Genomic DNA, 26,557 nt, shown 5'->3' with positions numbered 1-26,557 from the left:
AGAGAAATTTTATATGTATATATATTTGCGAACTTAATTAAATTGTTTAACCGTCAGATATATATTTGTTTAAAGAGGACACGTTGTTGAAAAACTGTTTTCTGATAATGTTTGTTCAAATTATTTGTTTATAGTATGAGTCACCTTTTTAAATAATTAATTGTTACTGGGAGATGATAAAATCTAAGATCGAAACAAATCAAAAATAATAGTGTCCTTAAATACTAAGCTTTGAATTATTCCTTCGGCGTTTATGATTGTAGTTTAGTCCCAGTTAGCCCTATGAGACGCAAGAACGTGCTGAGATTTATACTTTTCGGATCAAGACATTTTTTGGTAAAGTTCGTAAACGAAATGTTTTCATTTTGTGCAAATTCAGACTCGTAAATTTAAAATAGATAAAACCAAGGAACTATCTGTTGAAACTCTTTCATTAAACATACCATTGACGACGAATCGTAAAAAAAATTAGTCACCAGGAGCTTTGACAGCCTCGAAAAAGCACAACCGTTGAAGATAAACTTATTGTATTGATCAGCTATCAAGATCGAAGACTAGCGGGTCCAGAGTTTGCAGCTCAGATCAATGAATCTAGGAATGTATGAAGAAAAATTGTTATCATTACCACATAATAACTGGGACGAAAACTCAGTGAAATGATATTTTGATGTATCTACCAAGACGTAGTTGATTATTTTTCCACCATGACTTGGTGACCTTGCCAGGGATATCAAGAAGACACCATCATGTATGTTTGTATGTTCTCTGTCAAAAGGATTATATTCTACAGGGTTTGGCTGTTCAAAATTCGCATATAAAAGGTATAAAAGGTGAACGTTTTTTAATAATTATCGTTTGACGTCTGATTCTAGTAAATTCCATTGTAATTATGCAATTAAACTACAACGTACGTTTTTTGTTTTTGTGACAAAAAAAATATTGATGAAAGGGTTCATTCAAAGGTCAAGTAAATGAATTTGATCGGCGATACTTTATCAGAATTATTTTTGGTAACATAAGTGCAATTGACAAAAAAAAAACAAAATATTTCATGTACAATGGTTACGGATTGCTTATCGCGTTGCCTTCATTTTAATCAAACAAGATAATTATAAACTAACAGATTTCATTTCGCGATTTTATTTTTATTAATCACAAATTTATAAAACTAATTATATGTTCGGAAAATATGAAGGCTAGATAAACTCTAAAATCCCAATCAAAAATCCCTTAACTCGTTCATCAGTTTTGCGAAAATAATCGAACGGAACTAGATCAGTACTATATGGTGGTTATTCAATCCCTGTTAAGCCACATTCGTATACAGTAGCCTTGGAAAATGAAGCATTATCATGAGGTAAGTCTACTTGGTTATATCTATTATACGGTTCCACAAAAAAATCCTCGCAAGTGAGGTCTGGAGGTCCGGGTGGGCAAATAAATAAATTTCCATGTCCTATCCTCCTAGCAGGGTATGTATGATCCTATTAGCTGACTTATTATTAAAGAAAAGCCCCAGTTTTTTGTCCATACGACACATATACAGACCAACGACTCCGATGTTGGATCTTCTGCATTCAGCATCTAACCAGGGATTCGTTTCCGACCAGGAGTGCTTATTAATGCGATTTTTCACGAAATTCGTGTTTAATAACCAGCCCGACAACAATTTCGAAACATTATCCATCCTACTAGAAGTTTAAAGAAAAATTCTACCCGTTTACTTCAATATCCAACCAGGAAATTGCTTAGAATTGCCAGGGGTCCACGAGAGATTCGACGAGGGTCTACGTTGGAGGTGATGAGGAATGGGGGTCCACAAAACTGGGACCGCCGATTTGATAGTGAAAAGTGGGAAACTGATATCTGGCAGAGGTACATTGCATGGCCGCCTAGAAGTCCGGATCTAACACCACCGGATTGTTTTTCAGTGGGGATACCTTAAAAGTAGAGTTCAATCCAATATCCCAACCCGCTTAATCAGCTGAAGACCAGCAGTTATTGCCCGCGCAATGTGCCAGCGAGTTTTTATCAATTTGTGATCTAGATTCGAGCAATGTTGCACACCTGGATGACGTTCTTATTAAGAAATGAATTTTCTAGATGTATATTTCGAAAATTTTATGTGGATTATATTTTTCTGGCCCATCCTGTACAAGAATTAACCCTATCAAGCAACATTTTTCTCGAAAACTGTTCATTCGTAGTTGAAACTGAGTCACGGCGCAAAATCTTTCGAAATTGGTAGTAATAAGCAGAATTTGTCGAAGAATTCGATTATAGTATATAAATATATTATCAAATACGCCCTCTAGTGGTAAAACGTGTTTCTTAAGGCCACTTTTGTTATATTTTTTTCTCCATTAACCTATAATAGATTTCAAAGATAGAACTGACCATTATTAACCAGTATCATCCACGATGAATCATTTTCTTATCATAATTTTACGATTAGAAAAAAAAAACTAGTTTCCGAAAATCGATCGATTGTCACGTTGAAGTGATACAATCAAACTGCCATACTTGTACAATTCTCAATGGTATTTCTAACTTTCAAACAAAGATAAATGTTGATAATGCCTTCCACCTACGATGCATTTATCTTGTCCAGGATGTAACGTATGTACAATCACCTATATTAGCATGATGACGAGTTGGTTTCGTTTAGGTCAACGCTCGACGAAACTAGACTTTCTTCTTTTGTTTATTTACACTCCTTGTTTTTATGACGATATGTATGGATGATAACCTAGTAGCTCAAAATAATTGAAGGGAAAGTGCAGTCCAATCCGATAATCACTTTTAAATGAATATAACATGTGTGGTAAAAGATGGAGTATTAAATATTTCGGTAGATTTTGGCGAAAAATAAAACTTGGACTGATCCCCTGATGTTGAAAATCAAAAAAGTGAGACTTTTACATAATGGAGGCGATTGTTTCTTTGAGGTAAGGAGAGAGGGGGGCCGGGACCTTGTGGAAACGATGGGTGGTCGACCAATTAGAGCATTTTAGCCATTGCGATCACCGAACTATGTGAGGTGCGTTGTTCTAAAAGAAAAAACACTTTTTCTTCATTTTCTGTCCCTTTTTTTGCAACTTCTCCCTTTAAATTCAAACAATGTAGCGTAATACTATCCAATTATTGGTTTTTTATGAACATAACCCCGCGACTGTTTCGAAAAATGGTCTTAATCACTTTTACAGTCTTTGCCTCTGGAAATGTGGATTCGAATGCGCTTTTGGGACATACCAGTTAGTATACGAAAAATGAGTTGCCGATAACCTCTTCTATCACGAATCATGGCACGGAATCTTCTTACAATGTGTCTAACTTCCCTTTAATTTGCGTAGGAGTATTGCCTTTCAAAACCAAATTATTAATGACAACTTTTTCTTCAAAACAAATTCTTCCAAGTCATATGAAACTGTCTTCCAATAATTGGATGGCAATCTTAAGAAGCTTTTGGAAGACCGGTAGCGTCTCTTAACACCACTTTTGTACCATCTTAGCGATTATAACCAACGACCCGACTAACTCGAGGGTTTCTCGGCTGTTCCATTTGAAAAATTGCGATTAATTGATCGAACCTCATATTTTTCTCGGTTCTTCGTCTATCGCTACTTAAAGCTGCTCTTTCCCACCGTTTTAGGCGCATCTGTATCACTTTGGAGTTAAATTAATGATTTTCAATATGGTCGGACCCCTAGGGGTGCACGTGGTACTTTTTATTTTTTTTAACTAGGTTTTGGAATGTGGTAGCAGAAAGGGCCTCCAACGAAATTAAAAATGAAAAAAAAACCCAGAAAATTGTAGGAAACAATAGTTTCATATTTTTTTTAATCAGTTTATGAACCTAGTCTCATTAACTCGATTAATAAAACTACCAATCAAGTTCATGTGATTGATGAAATTATAGTTGATTATTACATCCCTCGTATATTATATATGTTCAATTAAAAATTGAAGTTTCTTATGAATTTTAACTGATAATTGATTATTACATCCCTCGTATATAATATTTCTTTAATCAAATATTGGAGTTTTTTATGAAATTAAATTGTAAATTGATTAGTACACCCCTCGTATATTATATATCTTCAATTAAAAATTGGAGTTTCTTATAAAATTATATCCCTCGTATATTATATATGTTCAATAAAAAATTGGAGTTTCTTATGAATTTTAATTGATTATTACATCCCTCGTATATAATATTTCTTCAATCAAATATTGGAGTTTTTTATGAAATTAAATTGTAAATTGATTAGTACACCCCTCGTATATTATATATCTTCTATTAAAAATTGGAGTTTCTTATAAAATTATATCCCTCGTATATTATATATGTTCAATAAAAAATTGGAGTTTCTTATGAATTTTAATTGATTATTACATCCCTCGTATATTATATTTCTTCAATCAAATATTGGAGTTTTTTATGAAATTAAAATGCAAATTGATTAGTACACCCCTCGTATATTATATATCTTCAATTAAAAATTGGAGTTTCTTATGAATTTTAATTGATTATTACATCCCTCGTATATTATATATTTTCAATTAAAAATTGGAGTTTCCTACGAATTTTAATTGATAATCGATTAGTACATCCCTCGTATATTTGTTAGTGAGTATTTCTTATTAACAAGGTACATACCTATACGATAAGATGGATAAAAAATGACCTATTCACAAATACGTTATTATTATAAACTTAATAATTATAACGATTGAACTATTAACAAAAGTTTGTTTATATAAAATACGAAGAAAACCAGTCTATCTGGTTATAACAGCTATCACCCAGCGCCTTCCGAGAAACCGACATAAACACAAAGGACAGCTGATTTTTTTATCGTGAAATATTACGTAAATCTAAGGGCATTTAATAATTCCCTTATAAACACTTGTTAGGAACTACGCAATATCTATTTATTTACTACGTTTTAGTCAATAAAGCCGGTATTAATACTAATTAATTATTCAAACAGTCGAACAAATGTTAATGTATACTGGAATCAATTAAAAAGTAATTAGAAAAATATTTTGTCTTTTTTATAACCACGACTTGTGAAAAATTCGTTAATAGATTATATCTTCATATTACGGAATTTTTAAAATATGTGTTACTAGATTACGACATCTATACGTGTTAAAAAAGGGGTGCATATATTTTCTATTTCAGAGAACAAAGAAACCAACTACTCCGCAACAGATTAGCCACAAACAAAACAATCTATAAATAGGTACCTAGGTCAGTACCAATTGAATCAAACAGTAGTCCGTGCCTCTTTAATAAACAACTCAGAAACGAAAAACTCACCATAATTTTCAGATTCTTCTATAATCCTTTCGACCATATTTGTTGATGTTTTTCAAAAAAGAGTTAGACCCAAAAAAAAAAAACCTTTCGGTTTAAACTGAACTGTTGAAAATTAAGGTGAATAAAGAGGAAAAAACGGCCGGTCACGTCTACTTTAGGCACAAAGAAAAGATTCGTTGGTTCACACTATCTTCCCATCGTTATACTTCTACACTCCGTTGATGTTAAATTCCGACTAGCTGGAACTCGGCGTCATTTCGCCTACTTCATCTTGCATCTGTTGGTCACGTACACCGTCTTTTGCGTCTGCGTACGGTTGCGCTTACGTGGATCGTATGATATTTGTTTATTTGAATAAACAGCGATGCCAGGTATTTCGTTTAATCCTCGACGTGATCTGATGTTTTTTACAGTCATGGAAATTTCCTACCGTTTACCACAAACTCATGAACTATATTATTGGATGGATCGCTTGAAATATATAAAAAATGAATTGACCAATACATTAATCAATTGAACCATTACGTACTATGAAAATTACGTTTTTATTAGAAATTAAAGTTGCACTATCATTCAAGTTATCAAATACTGTACATATTTCAGAGTATGTCAACTTAATTGAAGATGCGTTTATTATTACAATTTCGACGAGACTTTCATCTTAAATCAAGATTAAATATAAAACCCACTTCAATCCAATTTTTTGAATTCTTTAGAGACAAAAAGAATCTTAGCCATGTCAACCAATCATCCTGAATAAAAAGAAAATTTCGTATCGGAATTAAGTAATTTAAAATGTACAAATGCCAGATTATAAATTAGTAGGATACTTGAACGAAATAAACAATTATTGTTTATAACAATTATAAACTATTAAGGTGATATAATGAATACCTAGTAGCATTACCCAATATACTTATTGTTCAAAAATAATGCAAATAATCAAAACTTAGGACAATAAACAACTTTGTGTTTTTTAAATAACCTCGACACAGTATACGTGGCAACACCGCTTTGTATATGTTTACCGAGGGCTACACGATGAGTTTACTACTCGAACGTTTTATTTTTCTCGATGATTCTATACGTTTAAGGAAATTTTGTACGATTAGATTGATAATATTTAAAAAAAAAAACAACTTCTCACGGAAAACACTCATTTACGTTGTTAACGGATTGTTTTCTGATGAAATTATCGAACGGTATTGTATTATAGAATATATAAAATAGAAAACACGGGAAAACAAATAACAGGATAAATCAGTTTGATTTTTACAATGTATTGTATATATTTTAACCTAAAATAATATAACCAAGTTGTGAATACAATGAAACTGAAACAGCTGGACAGTAAATCCAATTTATGGTGTCGTGAAACAAAAAATATCGAATTGTATTGTGACGTCATAGATGAAAAGAAGAAAAAGATAAAGGTTAATATCTAAAAGGCGTGTATTATATGTATGATGAAAATAGCTACAAAATACGCGGAGAATTGAAAATTGTCACAAAATGATGCAAACTTTTATTAAAATTAGTAACAAATTAAATGAATCACATTAGGTTTTCTGATATTACATCATCTTACGAACGATTTCAACTTTGCCAGATTGAGGACGTTAAGCGAAGCATCAAATACACGCGATCCCTTTTCGTGGAATTTTCCATAGCCGACAGCTACATTCACCCCAACTATAAAACCAAATGCTCTGTGAATACCTCAGAGGGTGAAATTATAGGATATTTCCGCATCAGTTGCAGATGGAAATTTTCGAACTTCATCGAACAAAATTTAATGAAAAAGCTTATTTGAAAAAAATGTTTATAGGGAAAATCTTACATAATTTGGTTTTGAATCAATTAAATTTATTACTGTTAACCTTTTTAATTGTACAATTTTAAATATAGACTGGGCGAATTTATTATCGTTCCTGTTGACTTGTCTACGGCGCAGGCGCATTAAACTTTCAGGGGTCTACGTTGGCAGAACTGTAGTAATTTTACCATAGAAAAATCAACGTCATTAATGACGTATTTGTATCGAAAATTTTCTACAAGTGCATTTTCCCTATAGACTAAATAAAGTAATTTGTAAAATAAACGAGTAAAACAACATATCAGCAATTTATAGTTTTATTTATATAATTTTGATTACGATAATTATATTATTATTGTGTTCATTTAACATACTCACCAAATTATCAATTCGAAATAAACAAATTGTTATGTAAATTGTTTTTAAGATACATTTGCGTTAATTATTGTGTAATTTTAATAAACATATCTATATACGAGGGTCGTTCTACATATTTTTAGATACCACAAAACTAAAGGAGCTATAGAATTTTCAAATACCGTCATCGAGTGATAGATGTGGACCAATCGGATCCAGGCGACGTGAATTGTCACTAGGGGTTTCAAGTTTCGTCGCTGTGTTGATGCGTCCGCTTTCCAGGGTGGGAAAAACTAATAGTACGATGGCACCTTGTATATCCTGGATATTTTACTCATTAGGGAAGACATATCTTACCAGCGGGAATATCGAGCGATCAGAATTCGATGTTATGTGGTTTAAAACAATGATCCAAATAACAACATTTTTTTTGCTTCTTATACAGACCTTCCAACCTTGCAAATGTAGACAAGAAGTTGTCCCGATGTTGATCTTAACCTTCGGTGTTGAGATTCGTGCTTCTGTACGGCGTGGAAGGCTGGACGTTGAAGACGACTGCGATTAACAAGTTGGAGGCTTTCGAGATGTGAAAAACGAAGAGGCAACGGCAAACAACGTCAATTATTTAAATTAATTAAGAAGTTTTCTTTTTAGAATGATGGTATTAGTAACCCCGCTTAACCCTACGGGTTGAGCGCGCCTGCGAAGATGAATAACAAAAATTAATGTTACGCGTTTTCAAGGAGTGTTTCACTACACCGCTAAGGCTTTAACGACGTAAAAGCACAAGACCACGTTACGCAATAATAAAGTCTATTTATAGATCGGGCGAATGAAATTGAAATAATTGTTTACTTTAGTCGAAGAAATCCTTGTTTAGAAAACGTTCCGAGTAATAGACATAAAAGACATGATTGCCATTCCTCTTGGCACTTCTTTGATTGAAAAAATCTGTAACGAAGGTACGACCAGTGCCGGATTAAGCTAGGCGCTTGGTGGGGCTATAGCCCCGGGCCCCAGGTCCTAGAGAGCCCCATCATTTGGAAATCATTCTGTATTTTTTGATGTGTTGATACCACAAATCTAACGTATTGATATTATTTTGTGAATGTTTCCGGGTTTCCGAATTCCTTACGAGAACTATTTTACTATTTTAGCCCCGGTCCTTATAAATCTTAATCCGGCCCTGGGTGCGATCCATTTATTAGAATCGGAATCGATTAGTATTAAAACAAGAGAGGTTAGATGTTTATATACAGTGTCCACAAAATGTGAATCGATTGAATCCAGAACATTTATTTGATACACAGTACATCAAAAAAATGTTTCGGCAAACTTTATCTATGGAAATTCTAACTAATATTTATGTACACGCTCAAAATTTAAATTATTAAATGATATTTTTATTCCCTTATCGCTATTCTATGACATCAAATCGTTGACTAATTCACTGCTGCTAGATTACCGTTTTATATATTAAAATCACATTCTAGATCCCTCCATTTCTGGAAATCTTTAATTTGTCGTAAACGAACAAAAAGACCTCTCTAAAAATTATCTCTATGAATAAGAACGCTTCTAATATCACTATCAATCTATAAAACTTCATAAACGATTTTGAAAACGGATGTCAAAATATTAATGTTGTTTTGAATATTCAAATACAAAGAAGGACTTTGCTCCCACTGCCTTAGGACTTTGGTCGCACGGCCTTGTGACTTACTTTGCTCCCACTGTCTTAGGACTTTGGTCGCACGGCCTTGCGACTTTGCTCCCACTGTCTTAGGACTTTGGTCGCACGGCCTTGGGACTTTGCTCCCACTGCCTTAGGACTTTGGTCGCACGGCCTTGCGACTTTGCTCCCACTGTCTTAGGACTTTGGTCGCACGGCCTTGGGACTTTGCTCCCACTGCCTTAGGACTTTGGTCGCACGGCCTTGGGACTTACTTTGCTCCCACTGTCTCAGGAGTTTGGTTGCACGGCCTTGGGACTTACTTTGCTCCCACTGTCTCAGGAGTTTGGTCACACGGCCTTGGGACTTACTTTGCTCCCACTGTCTCAGGAGTTTGGTCACACGGCCTTGGGACTTACTTTGCTCCCACTGCCTTAGGACTTTGGTCGCACGGCCTTGGGACTTACTTTGCTCCCACTGTCTCAGGAGTTTGGTCACACGGCCTTGGGACTTACTTTGCTCCCACTGCCTTAGGACTTTGGTCGCACGGCCTTGGGACTTACTTTGCTCCCACTGTCTCAGGAGTTTGGTCACACGGCCTTGGGACTTACTTTGCTCCCACTGCCTTAGGACTTTGGTCGCACGGCCTTGGGACTTACTTTGCTCCCACTGCCTTAGGACTTTGGTCGCACGGCCTTGGGACTTACTTTGCTCCCACTGTCTCAGGAGTTTGGTCGCACGGCCTTGGGACTTACTTTGCTCCCACTGCCTTAGGACTTTGGTCGCACGGCCTTGGGACTTACTTTGCTCCCACTGCCTTAGGACTTTGGTCGCACGGCCTTGGGACTTACTTTGCTCCCACTGTCTCAGGAGTTTGGTCACACGGCCTTGGGACTTACTTTGCTCCCACTGCCTTAGGACTTTGGTCGCACGGCCTTGGGACTTACTTTGCTCCCACTGTCTCAGGAGTTTGGTCACACGGCCTTGGGACTTACTTTGCTCCCACTGCCTTAGGACTTTGGTCGCACGGCCTTGGGACTTACTTTGCTCCCACTGTCTCAGGAGTTTGGTCGCACGGCCTTGGGACTTACTTTGCTCCCACTGTCTCAGGAGTTTGGTCACACGGCCTTGGGACTTACTTTGCTCCCACTGCCTTAGGACTTTGGTCGCACGGCCTTGGGACTTACTTTGCGGTTCTCAGGTATTAGAGATATATTTTTTGTTATTTGTTTTTTTGTGATTTTGTATTTTCTATTGGTTTTGTTTTTTTGGTATCTTTTTGTTTATTTAGTTAAGTGGGTAGTTGGCTGGTGAATCGGTTCACCAGGTTACTGGAAATCCGCCAAAAACCTGCAACACCGATGATATCGGTTGGAAAAACAATAAATACAAACAAATAGTCGGTGCATCCGCCAAAATTTAGTTTCGATAACATATTAGAACATGACCGGCTTCACGGCCTATATCAGTGGGCGAATTCGTAACAATATTTCGAGATAATTCCTTATATATGTATATGCTTCTGAATATTCTTGATTTTAGGTCTCTTTTGATTGAAAATTAGTTTCTTTTATAATTTTTTAAAGATAGATCAATTTGACGTGTCTACTTCTTTTAAACCAAAAGGATGAGGTCCTATGGATGGAGGGTTTAACCATCCCTAATTTAACACGTCAGTCTGCTATTTTCTTTGCTCCACTCCAGTTCGTTTCAGAACTTTATTTTTCATAATAAGTTCATTCAACTTCTACAAGCATTTCCAGACTCAATTTTAGTGAAACAACATTTGAATTAACTAAGGATTCTATTGAATGTAAACAATATTCGACAGGAATTGTTCAAACTGTGTCCTATCCATAATTCAGTTTTCGTTTTCCTTGTTTTAGTTGAAAATGCATGTAATTAAACGTGTCCCAATTCATAAAACTGGATGGAAATGAATAACATAAAATACAGTAGATATTCTAGAGTTTTGAATTTAAATGAACCGCGTAAATATACTAGTTCTGTCACGTACCATCGACGGCACTGGCATCGAAAATCCGCCATGTTATTTCCACTGAATAACAACCATATATCTATACTGCGCATGCTTGAGAATGCTCACAACCACTTCCGCTTTCAGAAACAGCCTGACTCCGAATCTTTTTCCATATATTCAAAAACTTATTTCATTTTTTATGAATTCTCTCGGTTTCTTCTCGTGTTGACGTGTTTTTGTATTAACCATGTACAATATTCCACGTCCACGTCTTTGGTTATATTTATAATTAATTATTATTCTCATGGAACGTTCTAGGAAGGTGCAACGGCATTATAACAGGTGTCATTGAACATGTTTTTCTATAACAGATTACTTAACAAACACTTACAATTTAATAATAAATTTACTGAGCACAAGATCATACAATTACGCATTAGTTGATTTTTTCATTTTAAATAAATATTTTCATTGATTTATAACTGTATGGTGTTATTTATAGTTTAGGACAACATTCTGTATCAGTGGCGTAGCGATTAATTTATTGTGAAATAAAATATCAGTTTCGGTGGATTTAAATAATTGTTCGAATAGATCGTGTTTCATAACAAAGGATTCTACATGTTTTTTGACTCATATTCAGTATATCATCCACCTCGTATCCTGATGGAACACAAGCAGGTGTTTAAAAAGAGGCGTTCCCGTCTCTAGGATACATAGAAAAATGATAAATATTTGAGGTTTGTATGTACACATTTTTTACGATTTTGCAGCAACTACTGGCAACACTGTACTTAGAATTACATTCCCTAACCTAACCTAACCTCAAAAACTTTTCCTTCCGTTTGTCTACTTAACGTTGGTACATTCATATTGAAAAAGAGCGTGAGAAAACTAGTTTGAGCTAGACAAAACTAGTTACAAAGCATAGAGAATGTATTTGATGATTTTGTACAATCTCAAGCTAAGAAAATCTCTTTACTACATCGAATACTTCGGATGTAGGCGTTTTCAACATCTACATTTGGATTAGAATGTTTCTCGTGTATAATTTCGCCATGGATCTTGTTAAATAGTAATCTGGGGCTGCTAGGTCTGGACTAAGTGCTGGATGTGATAGGTGTTCAATGCCACCAAGTTCTTTGATCTTATTCTACGTAACTTTCATTGTATTTGGTAAGAGAGGTTGAGTGGATGTTTGCTCTGTGAAAAATTATCATTTTTTTAGTTAGACTTCATAGAATCAATTCTAAACAAAAAAAAACATACAGTCAGCTGATTTATTTATTTATTGTTGAATATTTACAAGATAACCAAATCGGTCGTATGAAAATATTATTTATGCTGCGTTCTTCCGCTTCAACATTATCAAAGTAATCATGTTATCTCTTGAGTACATATACTTGACTCAAAAGACCCTGTATATCTTTCATTATTGATTTATTACATAAGAATCGTGCATCCTACAGTTAATTAGGCCTTTGAACTTGATGCATTTCATTGATTAGTTGAACGGCTGTTTCCGGTATTGTTTTAATGTATTATTAGATTTTTATTGGTTCCATTAAATATGTCGCATAAAAATAATTGAGAAAATAAGGGGGATGTAACAAATTGTATGACATCGTGTTCCATTTTGAATGGAATATACTTTATACAAAATGGCTGAACGAATATGTACTGGAACGAACAACTGTCAAAACAAAACAAAACTTGGAACGCGGAACCTTTCTGGTACTAATTCATATGAAAAATCGTGTAAAAAATATGAGTACGAACTTATGTTGGAATAAAGCAAAACCAACTGAATCTAGACCATTTTAGAACATTCCACAACATTCTGGATTGATTCTGTTCTATATCTAATCCATGAAGAAGATTCCAGTTCGTACTAGAATGGTGCGATTTTGAAGATTCACGAGTAGTGAGTTTTACCAACAAGAAGGGAGTGCAAGAGTAATTCAGGACAATCTGACTATTCTTCTGTCTCTAGTTCATGAAGAAGGTTCCAATTTGTATTCAAGGGCGTACTTTTGAAGATATAAGTGCTGGAAGGTTCGCTTTCTGGTAATTTCGTGAAGAAAATGAAATTCTAGTCCATGGAGAAGCTTTCAGTTTGGACTTGAATAGCCAATTTCACTCACAAAAATTTTTAGAACAATTTAGAGCGTTCTAGAGCATTTCATAACATTCCTGACTGTTTTTCTATCTCTAGTCCATGAAGAAGGATCCAATTTGTATTCAAGGGCGTGCTTTTGAAGATATAAGTGCTGGAATGTTCGATTTCTGGTAATTTCGTGAAGAAAATGAAATTCTAGTCCATGTAGAAGTTTTCAGTTTGGACTTGAATAGCAAGATTCACTCACATAACATTTTTAGATCAATTTAGAGCGTTTTAGAGCATTCCATAACATTCCTGACTGTTTTTCCATCTCTAGTCCATGAAGAAGGTTCCAATTTGTATTCAAGGGCGTGCTTTTGAAGATATAAGTGCTGGAATGTTCTCTTTCTGGTAATTTCGTGAAGAAAATAAAATTCTAGTCCATGGAGAAGCTTTCAGTTTGGACTTGAATAGCAAGTTTCACTCACAAGAAAGTTTTAGAACAATTTAGAGCGTTTTAGAGCATTTCATAACATTCCTGACTGTTTTTCTATCTCTAGTCCATGAAGAAGGATCCAATTTGTATTCAAGGGCGTGCTTTTGAAGATATAAGTGCTGGAATGTTCGATTTCTGGTAATTTCGTGAAGAAAATGAAATTCTAGTCCATGTAGAAGTTTTCAGTTTGGACTTGAATAGCAAGATTCACTCACATAACATTTTTAGATCAATTTAGAGCGTTTTAGAGCATTCCATAACATTCCTGACTGTTTTTCCATCTCTAGTCCATGAAGAAGGTTCCAATTTGTATTCAAGGGCGTGCTTTTGAAGATATAAGTGCTGGAATGTTCTCTTTCTGGTAATTTCGTGAAGAAAATAAAATTCTAGCCCATGGAGAAGCTTTCAGTTTGGACTTGAATAGCCAATTTCACTCACAAAAATTTTTAGAACAATTTAGAGCGTTCTAGAGCATTTCATAACATTCCTGACTGTTTTTCTATCTCTAGTCCATGAAGAAGGATCCAATTTGTATTCAAGGGCGTGCTTTTGAAGATATAAGTGCTGGAATGTTCGATTTCTGGTAATTTCGTGAAGAAAATGAAATTCTAGTCCATGTAGAAGTTTTCAGTTTGGACTTGAATAGCAAGATTCACTCACATAACATTTTTAGATCAATTTAGAGCGTTTTAGAGCATTCCATAACATTCCTGACTGTTTTTCCATCTCTAGTCCATGAAGAAGGTTCCAATTTGTATTCAAGGGCGTGCTTTTGAAGATATAAGTGCTGGAATGTTCTCTTTCTGGTAATTTCGTGAAGAAAATAAAATTCTAGTCCATGGAGAAGCTTTCAGTTTGGACTTGAATAGCAAGTTTCACTCACAAGAAAGTTTTAGAACAATTTAGAGCGTTTTAGAGCATTTCATAACATTCCTGACTGTTTTTCTATCTCTAGTCCATGAAGAAGGATCCAATTTGTATTCAAGGGCGTGCTTTTGAAGATATAAGTGCTGGAATGTTCGATTTCTGGTAATTTCGTGAAGAAAATGAAATTCTAGTCCATGTAGAAGTTTTCAGTTTGGACTTGAATAGCAAGATTCACTCACATAACATTTTTAGATCAATTTAGAGCGTTTTAGAGCATTCCATAACATTCCTGACTGTTTTTCCATCTCTAGTCCATGAAGAAGGTTCCAATTTGTATTCAAGGGCGTGCTTTTGAAGATATAAGTGCTGGAATGTTCTCTTTCTGGTAATTTCGTGAAGAAAATAAAATTCTAGCCCATGGAGAAGCTTTCAGTTTGGACTTGAATAGCCAATTTCACTCACAAAAATTTTTAGAACAATTTAGAGCGTTCTAGAGCATTTCATAACATTCCTGACTGTTTTTCTATCTCTAGTCCATGAAGAAGGATCCAATTTGTATTCAAGGGCGTGCTTTTGAAGATATAAGTACTGGAAGGTTCGCTTTCTGGTAATTTCGTGAAGAAAATGAAATTCTAGCCCATGTAGAAGCTTTCAGTTTGGACTTGAATAGCAAGATTCACTCACAAGAAAGTTTTAGAACAATTTAGAGCGTTTTAGAGCATTTCATAACATTCCTGACTGTTTTTCCATCTCTAGTCCATGAAGAAGGTTCCAATTTGTATTCAAGGGCGTGCTTTTGAAGATATAAGTACTGGAAGGTTCGCTTTCTGGTAATTTCGTGAAGAAAATGAAATTCTAGCCCATGGAGAAGCTTTCAGTTTGGACTTGAATAGCCAATTTCACTCACAAAAATTTTTAGAACAATTTAGAGCGTTCTAGAGCATTTCATAACATTCCTGACTGTTTTTCTATCTCTAGTCCATGAAGAAGGATCCAATTTGTATTCAAGGGCGTGCTTTTGAAGATATAAGTACTGGAAGGTTCGCTTTCTGGTAATTTCGTGAAGAAAATGAAATTCTAGCCCATGTAGAAGCTTTCAGTTTGGACTTGAATAGCAAGATTCACTCACAAGAAAGTTTTAGAACAATTTAGAGCGTTTTAGAGCATTTCATAACATTCCTGACTGTTTTTCCATCTCTAGTCCATGAAGAAGGTTCCAATTTGTATTCAAGGGCGTGCTTTTGAAGATATAAGTACTGGAAGGTTCGCTTTCTGGTAATTTCGTGAAGAAAATGAAATTCTAGCCCATGGAGAAGCTTTCAGTTTGGACTTGAATAGCCAATTTCACTCACAAAAATTTTTAGAACAATTTAGAGCGTTCTAGAGCATTTCATAACATTCCTGACTGTTTTTCTATCTCTAGTCCATGAAGAAGGATCCAATTTGTATTCAAGGGCGTGCTTTTGAAGATATAAGTACTGGAAGGTTCGCTTTCTGGTAATTTCGTGAAGAAAATGAAATTCTAGCCCATGTAGAAGCTTTCAGTTTGGACTTGAATAGCAAGATTCACTCACATAACATTTTTAGATCAATTTAGAGCGTTTTAGAGCATTCCATAACATTCCTGACTGTTTTTCCATCTCTAGTCCATGAAGAAGGTTCCAATTTGTATTCAAGGGCGTGCTTTTGAAGATATAAGTGCTGGAATGTTCTCTTTCTGGTAATTTCGTGAAGAAAATAAAATTCTAGTCCATGTAGAAGTTTTCAGTTTGGACTTGAATAGCAAGATTCACTCACATAACATTTTTAGATCAATTTAGAGCGTTTTAGAGCATTCCATAACATTCCTGACTGTTTTTCCATCTCTAGTCCATGAAGAAGGTTCCAATTTGTATTCAAGGGCGTGCTTTTGAAGATATAAGTGCTGGAATGTTCGATTTCTGGTAATTTCGTGAAGAAAATGAAATTCTAGTCCATGTAGAAGTTTTCAGTTTGGACTTGAATAGCAAGATTCACTCACATAACATTTTTAGATCAATTTAGAGCGTTTTAGAGCATTCCATAACATTCCTGACTGTTTTTCCATCTCTAGTCCATGAAGAAGGTTCCAATTTGTATTCAAGGGCGTGCTTTTGAAGATATAAGTGCTGGAATGTTCTCTTTCTGGTAATTTCGTGAAGAAAATAAAATTCTAGTCCATGTAGAAGTTTTCAGTTTGGACTTGAATAGCAAGATTCACTCACATAACATTTTTAGATCAATTTAGAGCGTTTTAGAGCATTCCATAACATTCCTGACTGTTTTTCCATCTCTAGTCCATGAAGAAGGTTCCAATTTGTATTCAAGGGCGTGCTTTTGAAGATATAAGTGCTGGAATGTTCGATTTCTGGTAATTTCGTGAAGAAAATGAAATTCTAGTCCATGTAGAAGTTTTCAGTTTGGACTTGAATAGCAAGATTCACTCACATAACATTTTTAGATCAATTTAGAGCGTTTTAGAGCATTCCATAACATTCCTGACTGTTTTTCCATCTCTAGTCCATGAAGAAGGTTCCAATTTGTATTCAAGGGCGTGCTTTTGAAGATATAAGTGCTGGAATGTTCTCTTTCTGGTAATTTCGTGAAGAAAATAAAATTCTAGTCCATGGAGAAGCTTTCAGTTTGGACTTGAATAGCAAGTTTCACTCACAAGAAAGTTTTAGAACAATTTAGAGCGTTTTAGAGCATTTCATAACATTCCTGACTGTTTTTCTATCTCTAGTCCATGAAGAAGGATCCAATTTGTATTCAAGGGCGTGCTTTTGAAGATATAAGTGCTGGAATGTTCGATTTCTGGTAATTTCGTGAAGAAAATGAAATTCTAGTCCATGTAGAAGTTTTCAGTTTGGACTTGAATAGCAAGATTCACTCACATAACATTTTTAGATCAATTTAGAGCGTTTTAGAGCATTCCATAACATTCCTGACTGTTTTTCCATCTCTAGTCCATGAAGAAGGTTCCAATTTGTATTCAAGGGCGTGCTTTTGAAGATATAAGTGCTGGAATGTTCTCTTTCTGGTAATTTCGTGAAGAAAATAAAATTCTAGCCCATGGAGAAGCTTTCAGTTTGGACTTGAATAGCCAATTTCACTCACAAAAATTTTTAGAACAATTTAGAGCGTTCTAGAGCATTTCATAACATTCCTGACTGTTTTTCTATCTCTAGTCCATGAAGAAGGATCCAATTTGTATTCAAGGGCGTGCTTTTGAAGATATAAGTACTGGAAGGTTCGCTTTCTGGTAATTTCGTGAAGAAAATGAAATTCTAGCCCATGTAGAAGCTTTCAGTTTGGACTTGAATAGCAAGATTCACTCACAAGAAAGTTTTAGAACAATTTAGAGCGTTTTAGAGCATTTCATAACATTCCTGACTGTTTTTCCATCTCTAGTCCATGAAGAAGGTTCCAATTTGTATTCAAGGGCGTGCTTTTGAAGATATAAGTACTGGAAGGTTCGCTTTCTGGTAATTTCGTGAAGAAAATGAAATTCTAGCCCATGGAGAAGCTTTCAGTTTGGACTTGAATAGCCAATTTCACTCACAAAAATTTTTAGAACAATTTAGAGCGTTCTAGAGCATTTCATAACATTCCTGACTGTTTTTCTATCTCTAGTCCATGAAGAAGGATCCAATTTGTATTCAAGGGCGTGCTTTTGAAGATATAAGTACTGGAAGGTTCGCTTTCTGGTAATTTCGTGAAGAAAATGAAATTCTAGCCCATGTAGAAGCTTTCAGTTTGGACTTGAATAGCAAGATTCACTCACAAGAAAGTTTTAGAACAATTTAGAGCGTTTTAGAGCATTCCATAACGTTCTGGACTGTTTTTCTATCTCTAGTCCATGAAGAAGGTTCCAATTTCTACCTTAAGTTTGTGCTTATGAAGATATTTCTTCTCTATGGTAAATTTTAGAACAGATTAAAACATTCGAGAAGTTATTTTATATTTTAGTCTATGGAGAAGGTTTCAATTTGTACTCAAGGGCGTGCTTTTGAGGATATAATGACTGGAAGTGTCACCACTAGTCTATGAAGAGAGTCCCAGAATGGGATTTGCAACACACGAACAGAATAGACTTAAATATTTGATTATAATTTTTTCTTCAATCTATGGAGAAGGATCCAATTTGTATTTGGATGGCGTGCTTTTGAAGACATACAAACAGGACGTTTTATCCTCAAAAAATTTCCAAAACAGAGCGTTCCATGATATTCAAGGACGATGTTCTATTTTTTAAAATCAACATTTTGGAATGTTAAATATCAAACATGTGTCATATGTACAATAAAACAGACACATCCACATTATACTACAAGGAACGATAATTCACCTTTCGGCCCGTGTAGTATATACGATTTTTCTTCGTACCTCGGTCGAACTTTAGTTCTTTTCGGAAACCATGACGCGCAGAGCCAAATTCAACATAACATTTAGAAAGAAAATTATTAATAACATTTTTATTAACTGGAAACGGTCGAATTATATTAAAAAATGCTTGTAGGTTCTTTATTCTCGTCGAAATATTACTACAAATCATGTTGCGCACTTCTGAAATTCTAATTCGAACTTTTTTTTCAACCTTTCCGTTCGAATAAAAAAGATTTAAATAAATGTGTTGAGATTTAGCGTCAATAAACTTTCAAAAAGCGTTAAAGTCCAGTCTGTTTTAATTATAGAATCTGTTATTTCTGGCACTTTTACGCGGAAATAATTGCAGTATCACGCCAGTGGGAGAGGACTTTCAAACATTATGACAATTTCGAATATGTTTGCGTTAAAAGTAATGATTATACAGTACGAAACGGCCGTATGGAATAAATTCGTTAATAATAAATAAGAACGTCGCGGTAAACTTGCTACGACACGTCGATTTATATTTTTAAACGCCCGTTTTTTTGAAAAAACAATTTATACAGTATGTATCATGTCACAGTGGCTAGTACCAACTTTTTTACTTCAAATGCAACTCTCTGTATATTTTTTCGTATTCTCCAGAAGATTTTAACTCTTTAACTGTTTCGAAAATGTCAAGGAAATACACTACAACACAAAAAAATATTGTAGTTAATGTATAAGATGGTCAAAATGTCCGGGAACGTTTTTATATTTGACCGATTTCTTATAAGGGATAAAACCCTTCATAGGCTCCGAATTTTGTGGTATGAGCTACAGAACAATAGAAAAAACACTGGAAAAGAAGGTGGATAGGTGCAAAATCAATTATTGGGACAACCTACAAGGATTGAGACAGGTAAAGACTTTACTGGGAAATAATAACCAGAGTAAATCTGCAAAATGTATCGACCTAAGTAAGAACAAACTACGACTACTTAGAGGAATTCTGAAGACGCTAGATCCAGCAGATAATGCGGCGTGCAGGTTTTATTGCATAGAGGACGACGTCTCTATCCACATTATCTCGAAGGAACTCCAGAGCACTACACTTGGTAGCGTATGAAGGCAATTAGAGCCATCCCATATTCCAGACTTATTGGAGTTGGATTGATGGATCAGTTGTAAACACGGGATTCTCCAGTATCGTAGCAAGTAAATTTTGTGTATGTGAAATCCCAAATCTATAGTATATGGGACAATCCCATCGTTTAGTATGACTGAGAGTTTGTTTATCTTCTTATAGGACAAGAATCGAATGGATGGTTTATCTTTATGAATATTAGAAACTTCATGATGACTAGTTGTGACGGTGATTAACGAATTTTATACTTCAGCTCCTCTCAATGCATTATTGCCTCAATGCACGTTATAATTGCCTCAATGTCCCACTTTTATTTTACTGCTTGCATAATTTTAATTATTATACTGTATTGTCGTATGGATAATGAATATATATGTAAACAGGGTGTCCCACGACGAGTTAAAACTGTATATCGCAAAATACTTATGGTAAAATCATGAAACTTTCTACGTTTCGGTTTTTGGATACGAAACACCCTATATATTAATATATTTTGAAATCTAATAAAATTTTAGTATAACTTTTGTTTAACAACTTTTTTCGCAAAATGCATACTTTTTGAGTTATTAATTTTTTTGTAAAAAATTTGACAATTGACAGACCCTTATAAATTATTTTTTTACGAAGATACCCTTAAACATATGAATATAGTTTCTTTTCGGTTGTTCTTAGCAAAATCAGACGTATTTGAATACATGTTGAAAAATTTTTCATTTTATACAGGGTGTGTATTAAAAATGTTCAAATATCAAATTGCTGCATCTCTAAAAATTTAAAGAAAACATTTATTATCTGGAGGTTTAGGAAAGTATACATCAATTTGCCTTATTTATTACCCCTGGATGCATTAAAATAGAAAAAACCGGGTGGTTCTATTTAAAAAAATAAAGAAATTTCATATTTATGAAGTTAAACTTTGAACACTTTTTATGCACACCCTGTATAAAATCAGAAATTTTTCAGCATGGACTCAAATACGTCTGACATTGTTAAAAGTAGCCAAACAGAAACGATTTTCATATCTTTAAGGGTTTTTTCGTAAAAAAATAATTTATAAGGGTCTGCAAACGTCAAATTTTTTACAAAAAAATTAATAACTCAAAAAGTAAGCATTTTTCGAAAAAAGTTTTTAGACAAAAGTATAATAAAATTTTACGTAGATTTCAAAAATGTATTGATATACAGGGTGTTTTATTTAAAATAACAAAGTTACAGTCGATTTCCGGTATAACCGGAAGTCGGCCATCTTTGAAAATATTTTAGTTAAAAAGATCGTATCCGCAAACCCAAATGTAGAAATTTTCATGATTTTAGTATAAGCATTTTACCATATACAGTTAGTTTTAACTCGTCGTGGGACACCCTATATATAAAAAAAAGGTTACGCTTTATTTTCATTAATCTAATCCGCCTTCAAATTAACAAATGTACATAAACTGATTATATACTGTTTCCTTTATCATTTTTTTTGTTTCTATTTTTAAACGTGAACAAATTACTACGCAGCGAAGCTTTTAAAAATGTCCATGCATTTCGTACCAATGGAAATCGAAATGAAATTGTACTTGTACTATACAGCACGTTTCTAAATTCATGAGACAAAATTCAATTTCCTCAGTTTACCCCTTTCCGATATATCACCCTTAAAAGGTAGTGACTATAATTGAGTTTCAATTTTTTTATTCTAAAATTTCAGTAATGCCCGAAATTCTTTAACCCACTACGATTATTTTTTTAATATATATTACACGGGGGTTACATTAGCAACCCTTACTTTATTTCATATAAAACTTTTTTCAAGATGAAGTTTCATCATTTAATAAGTCGTGTGACTGACACACAGATGGCTCTGTCACTGTCAAATCCATATGACGTTTATAAAGAACCTAACCTAACCAAATTTTACGACATTTTGACTCTTGATGAAAAAAAAAACTGTACAAGCTCAGCAATAGCTTCAAAAGTGTTATATTCTCCATCGAAAATAACAATTTGTTATTGGGTGACATAGCTGAGGTCATAGAGATACATCTGACCATGAGAAAGCTTCTTCCAAAGTGGGGTGACGTTTTTTCTCACAGTTGATGATTCAGAGCAATGTTTGGCCATGTTTACACGTGATAAATCAGACTTTTTGCCTCGATATGTGATAATGTATGAAACATAGATCCATTACTTTACTCTCGAATCATCATTTAAGTGGACTGCAGCCGGTGAACCAGGTTCGAAGCGTCCAAAGGCATAACAGACAGCTGGGAAGGTTATGGCTTCAGTATGTTGGAATGCAGATGGAATATTGCCCATGGACAATCTCCAAAAGGAAGTGACAATCAATAGCGAATACTACATAGAGTTATTGGATCGTTTAAATGTAAAAACAAGGAAAAACGGCATGATGAAATTATATCCGAGGAATTCGAAGTTCTTCTACATTAATTACCAAATACTTACCATTCCTGATGGTCTTTCTCCATGGATTGCTGTCTGCCTCCTAGAAAAATTAAAGTTAGTTCATAGTTCAAAATAATATTTATGTTTAAGAACGATATTATATGATTCCGATTTGAAATAATATAGGATCCAAGGTTTCAGATTTTCATCTTAGTTTATTCTTAATTTATATACCTAAATAGCATTCTACAAAGTTCTAGAAAAAAAATGTGATAAATAAGACTTTCCTAGAAATTATTTAAAAGAAATACTGTAAATAAACCACCTGCTACTAAATTATATACAAATAAACATCAAACGAGTTCCGCAATTTATGAAAAAATGTGAAAAGTCGATGGTTTTAATTGAGATTCGGATCTTTCTGACTTATCGCTCAGGAAGATTAGCTAAATTTGGCAACTAAATGCAGAAGGCATAAAACGAAGTGATCTGAAACGAACTCTCAAATAATTGGGGGTGATTTGGCACATTTGAACTCCATTTTACCGAGAAAAGATTAAAAAATAACGCAGAAATTTCTCTAATATTTTGAACGTACATGTGTTGTAATGAAGACACTCAATCAATAGACGAAAGAAAGGAAACAATGAGATTACAAAAGTAATTGAAGAAGATATTACAAAAGGTAAACTACCAACACAACTTATGTAGAAAAAACTTCTGTTCTCCATAATGAAAACGTACAGCGTCGACAATAAACAAAGAAAATAATTGTACTCTTCAGAGATTGGTTTAAACAAGTTACAACATGTTTAAGTTGTGGCATATGTGTTTGCATGTATTTAAAACCAACATTATTTATGAGGCGCCCTCTTTTTACCTCGAAATAGGTGCGTAATTACCTTCGATCGTCTAAAAAGAGAAATAGTATACTAGGATGATCCCACAAGTACCTGGCCCAACAAAGAAAACACAAAAATTTTTAGTCTGGGAATAGAAAATAATCCGAGCGGATGAATCTGGCCAAAAGGGTGTATGAAGTAGCAATTAGAACTTTAATTCATTCATTTTGGTCATTTTAATAGCAGATCTGTGAGCTGGTGCATTGTCTTGATGAAACAACACTTTCTTCTGAACCAAATGCTGATGAAACGATTTTTGCCTTCTCTGGAGCTGATTCTCCCTTTTCAGTCCATTGTTTTGATTATTATTTTGGTTCGGGTGTAAAGTTTCTTCCTTGGTTATGTTCCATTGTGAGCAAACGCGGCACCCCTTTTGCGCACAGCTTTCTTGTGTCCAAATTTTCAGTTTCTTTGACATTTCTGGGGTCGTCACCTCATTTGGTCGACCACTGCGTTGCTGATCTTCCTATTTCGTACGGTCTCGTCTAAACTTTACTGCCCATTATTTTAAGGTTAATAACGAAGGAGCAGTCTCACCCAAAGTAGAATCTAGTTCAGCTTTTATATTGGTTGGGTTAAGGCTTTTCATATAAAAGTTTTGTATCACATAACGATGACCAATTTTTCCCATGGCTGTCAAACAAATACTAAACAACAAACTTGAAATATATGTCGTATAGATGGTGTGGTATGTTTCAAATAACTACCGCCATCTATAAGTCAAGCCAGGTACACTCTCGTACACCACAGGGGCAGAAGTTTGAGATTTCTACCCTAGTAGTGTTATAGACAACTTCGAAAAAATTTCATATTTTTGTTAGTACTGTCCAAGAAACTACAAAATTTTGAAAGGCTCATTGAATATCTAAAAATATTTCCACAGTCTTAGTTCCACAACTTTAATAATGAAAAAAAGGTGCAAAAATTTATTTTTTTATTTGCCCACCCGTTATACAATGAAACGCAATTGATCTAAGACGCAGTTGTCACGTTACCTTCAATTTTATCATATAACAAAAAAGATTTATAGTAGTTTGAGTACCTACGGTAAGTAATTATTGTTGTTTTTCATTCTTTGAATTGCTCTATCAACGGAACATTAATTATTAAATTGATTATAGAAATAAAAATATTTTTTTTCTCGGACGCACTAAAATGTAAAAACTTTCGTTAATTTTATAATTTATTAGGATATCGCATTGTTTGTCAGGTATTTGTTCCTAACCTCAAAATTTTCACCTTAAAATAGGTTTATACACTCAAAAATATTTTGAATCGCAAATAACTCGAAAACTATGAGAATTTCGAAAAGACTGTCGTAAGAAAAAATGTAGAGTACAAAATTCTCTACAAAAAAGTATGTCAGGTATTTGTTCCTAACCTCAAAATTTTCACCTTAAAATAGGTTTATACACTCAAAAATATTTTGAATCGCGAATAACTCCAAAACTATGAAGATTTCGAAAAGACTGTCGTGAGAAAAAATGTAGAGTATAAAATTCTCTACAAAAAAGTATGTCAGGTATTTGTTCCTAACCTCAAAATTTTCACCTTAAAATAGGTTTATACACTCAAAAATATTTTGAATCGCGAATAACTCGAAAACTATGAGAATTTCGAAAAGACTGTCGTAAGAAAAAATGTAGAGTACAAAATTCTCTACAAAAAAGTATGTCAGGTATTTGTTCCTAACCTCAAAATTTTCACCTTAAAATAGGTTTATACACTCAAAAATATTTTGAATCGCGAATAATTCGAAAACTACGAGGAATTCGAAAAAAGTGCTGGAACAAAAAATGTTCAGCACAAAATTCTCTACAAAAAAGTATGTCAGGTATTTGTTCCTAACCTCAAAATTTTCACCTTAAAATAGGTTTATACACTCAAAAATATTTTGAATCGCGAATAATTCGAAAACTACGAGGAATTCGAAAAAAGTGCTGGAACAAAAAATGTTCAGCACAAAATTCTCTACAAAAAAGTATGTCAGGTATTTGTTCCTAACCTCAAAATTTTCACTTTAAAATAGGTTTATACACTCAAAAATATTTTGAATCGCGAATAACTCGAAAACTATGAGAATTTCGAAAAGACTGTCGTAAGAAAAAATGTAGAGTACAAAATTCTCTACAAAAAAGTATGTCAGGTATTTGTTCCTAACCTCAAAATTTTCACCTTAAAATAGGTTTATACACTCAAAAATATTTTGAATCTCGAATAACTCGAAAACTATGAGGATTTCGAAAAAACTGTCGTAAGAAAAAATGTTGAGCACAAAATTCTCTACAAAAAAGTATGTCAGGTATTTATTCCTAACCTCAAAATTTTCACTGTAAAATGGGTTTATTCACTCAAAAATATTTTGAATCGCGAATAACTCCAAAACTATGAGGATTTCGAAAAAACTGTCGTAAGAAAAAATGTTGAGCACAAAATTCTCTACAAAAAAGTATGTCAGGTATTTATTCCTAACCTCAAAATTTTCACTGTAAAATGGGTTTATTCACTCAAAAATATTTTGAATCGCGAATAACTCCAAAACTATGAGGATTTCGAAAAAACTGTCGTAAGAAAAAATGTTGAGCACAAAATTCTCTACAAAAAAGTATGTCAGGTATTTGTTCCTAACCTCAAAATTTTCACCTTAAAATAGGTTTATACACTCAAAAATATTTTGAATCGCGAATAATTCGAAAACTACGAGGAATTCGAAAAAAGTGCTGGAACAAAAAATGTTCAGCACAAAATTCTCTACAAAAAAGTATGTCAGGTATTTGTTCCTAACCTCAAAATTTTCACCTTAAAATAGGTTTATACACTCAAAAATATTTTGAATCGCGAATAATTCGAAAACTACGAGGAATTCGAAAAAAGTGCTGGAACAAAAAATGTTCAGCACAAAATTCTCTACAAAAAAGTATGTCAGGTATTTGTTCCTAACCTCAAAATTTTCACCTTAAAATAGGTTTATACACTCAAAAATATTTTGAATCGCGAATAATTCGAAAACTACGAGGAATTCGAAAAAAGTGCTGGAACAAAAAATGTTCAGCACAAAATTCTCTACAAAAAAGTATGTCAGGTATTTGTTATTAACCTCAAAATTTTCACCTTAAAATAGGTTTATACATTCAAA

At 34.0% G+C, this 26,557-nt stretch overlaps 1 protein-coding gene across 2 annotated transcripts in view; it reads right to left on the bottom strand.

The window, feature by feature from the left end:
* Positions 1 to 26,557, bottom strand: part of LOC130444250 (MAP kinase-interacting serine/threonine-protein kinase 1-like) — an 85,647-nt gene that overhangs the window by 22,817 nt on the left and 36,273 nt on the right. Inside the window, exon 2 of one of the 2 annotated variants that reach the window (XM_056779313.1) lies at positions 22,580 to 22,619. In XM_056779313.1, the coding sequence (XP_056635291.1) occupies positions 22,580 to 22,619 (40 nt within the window). Of the gene's footprint in view, positions 1 to 5,326; positions 5,635 to 22,579; positions 22,620 to 26,557 lie in introns of those variants that run through there. The other variant, XM_056779314.1, reaches the window with a different exon arrangement.

This window comes from Diorhabda sublineata, chromosome 5, assembly GCF_026230105.1.
Source record: "Diorhabda sublineata isolate icDioSubl1.1 chromosome 5, icDioSubl1.1, whole genome shotgun sequence".
Lineage (NCBI taxonomy): Eukaryota > Metazoa > Arthropoda > Insecta > Coleoptera > Chrysomelidae > Diorhabda > Diorhabda sublineata.
Note: the sequence above shows the minus strand (reverse complement) of the source record. Positions and strands in the feature narration are given on the sequence as shown.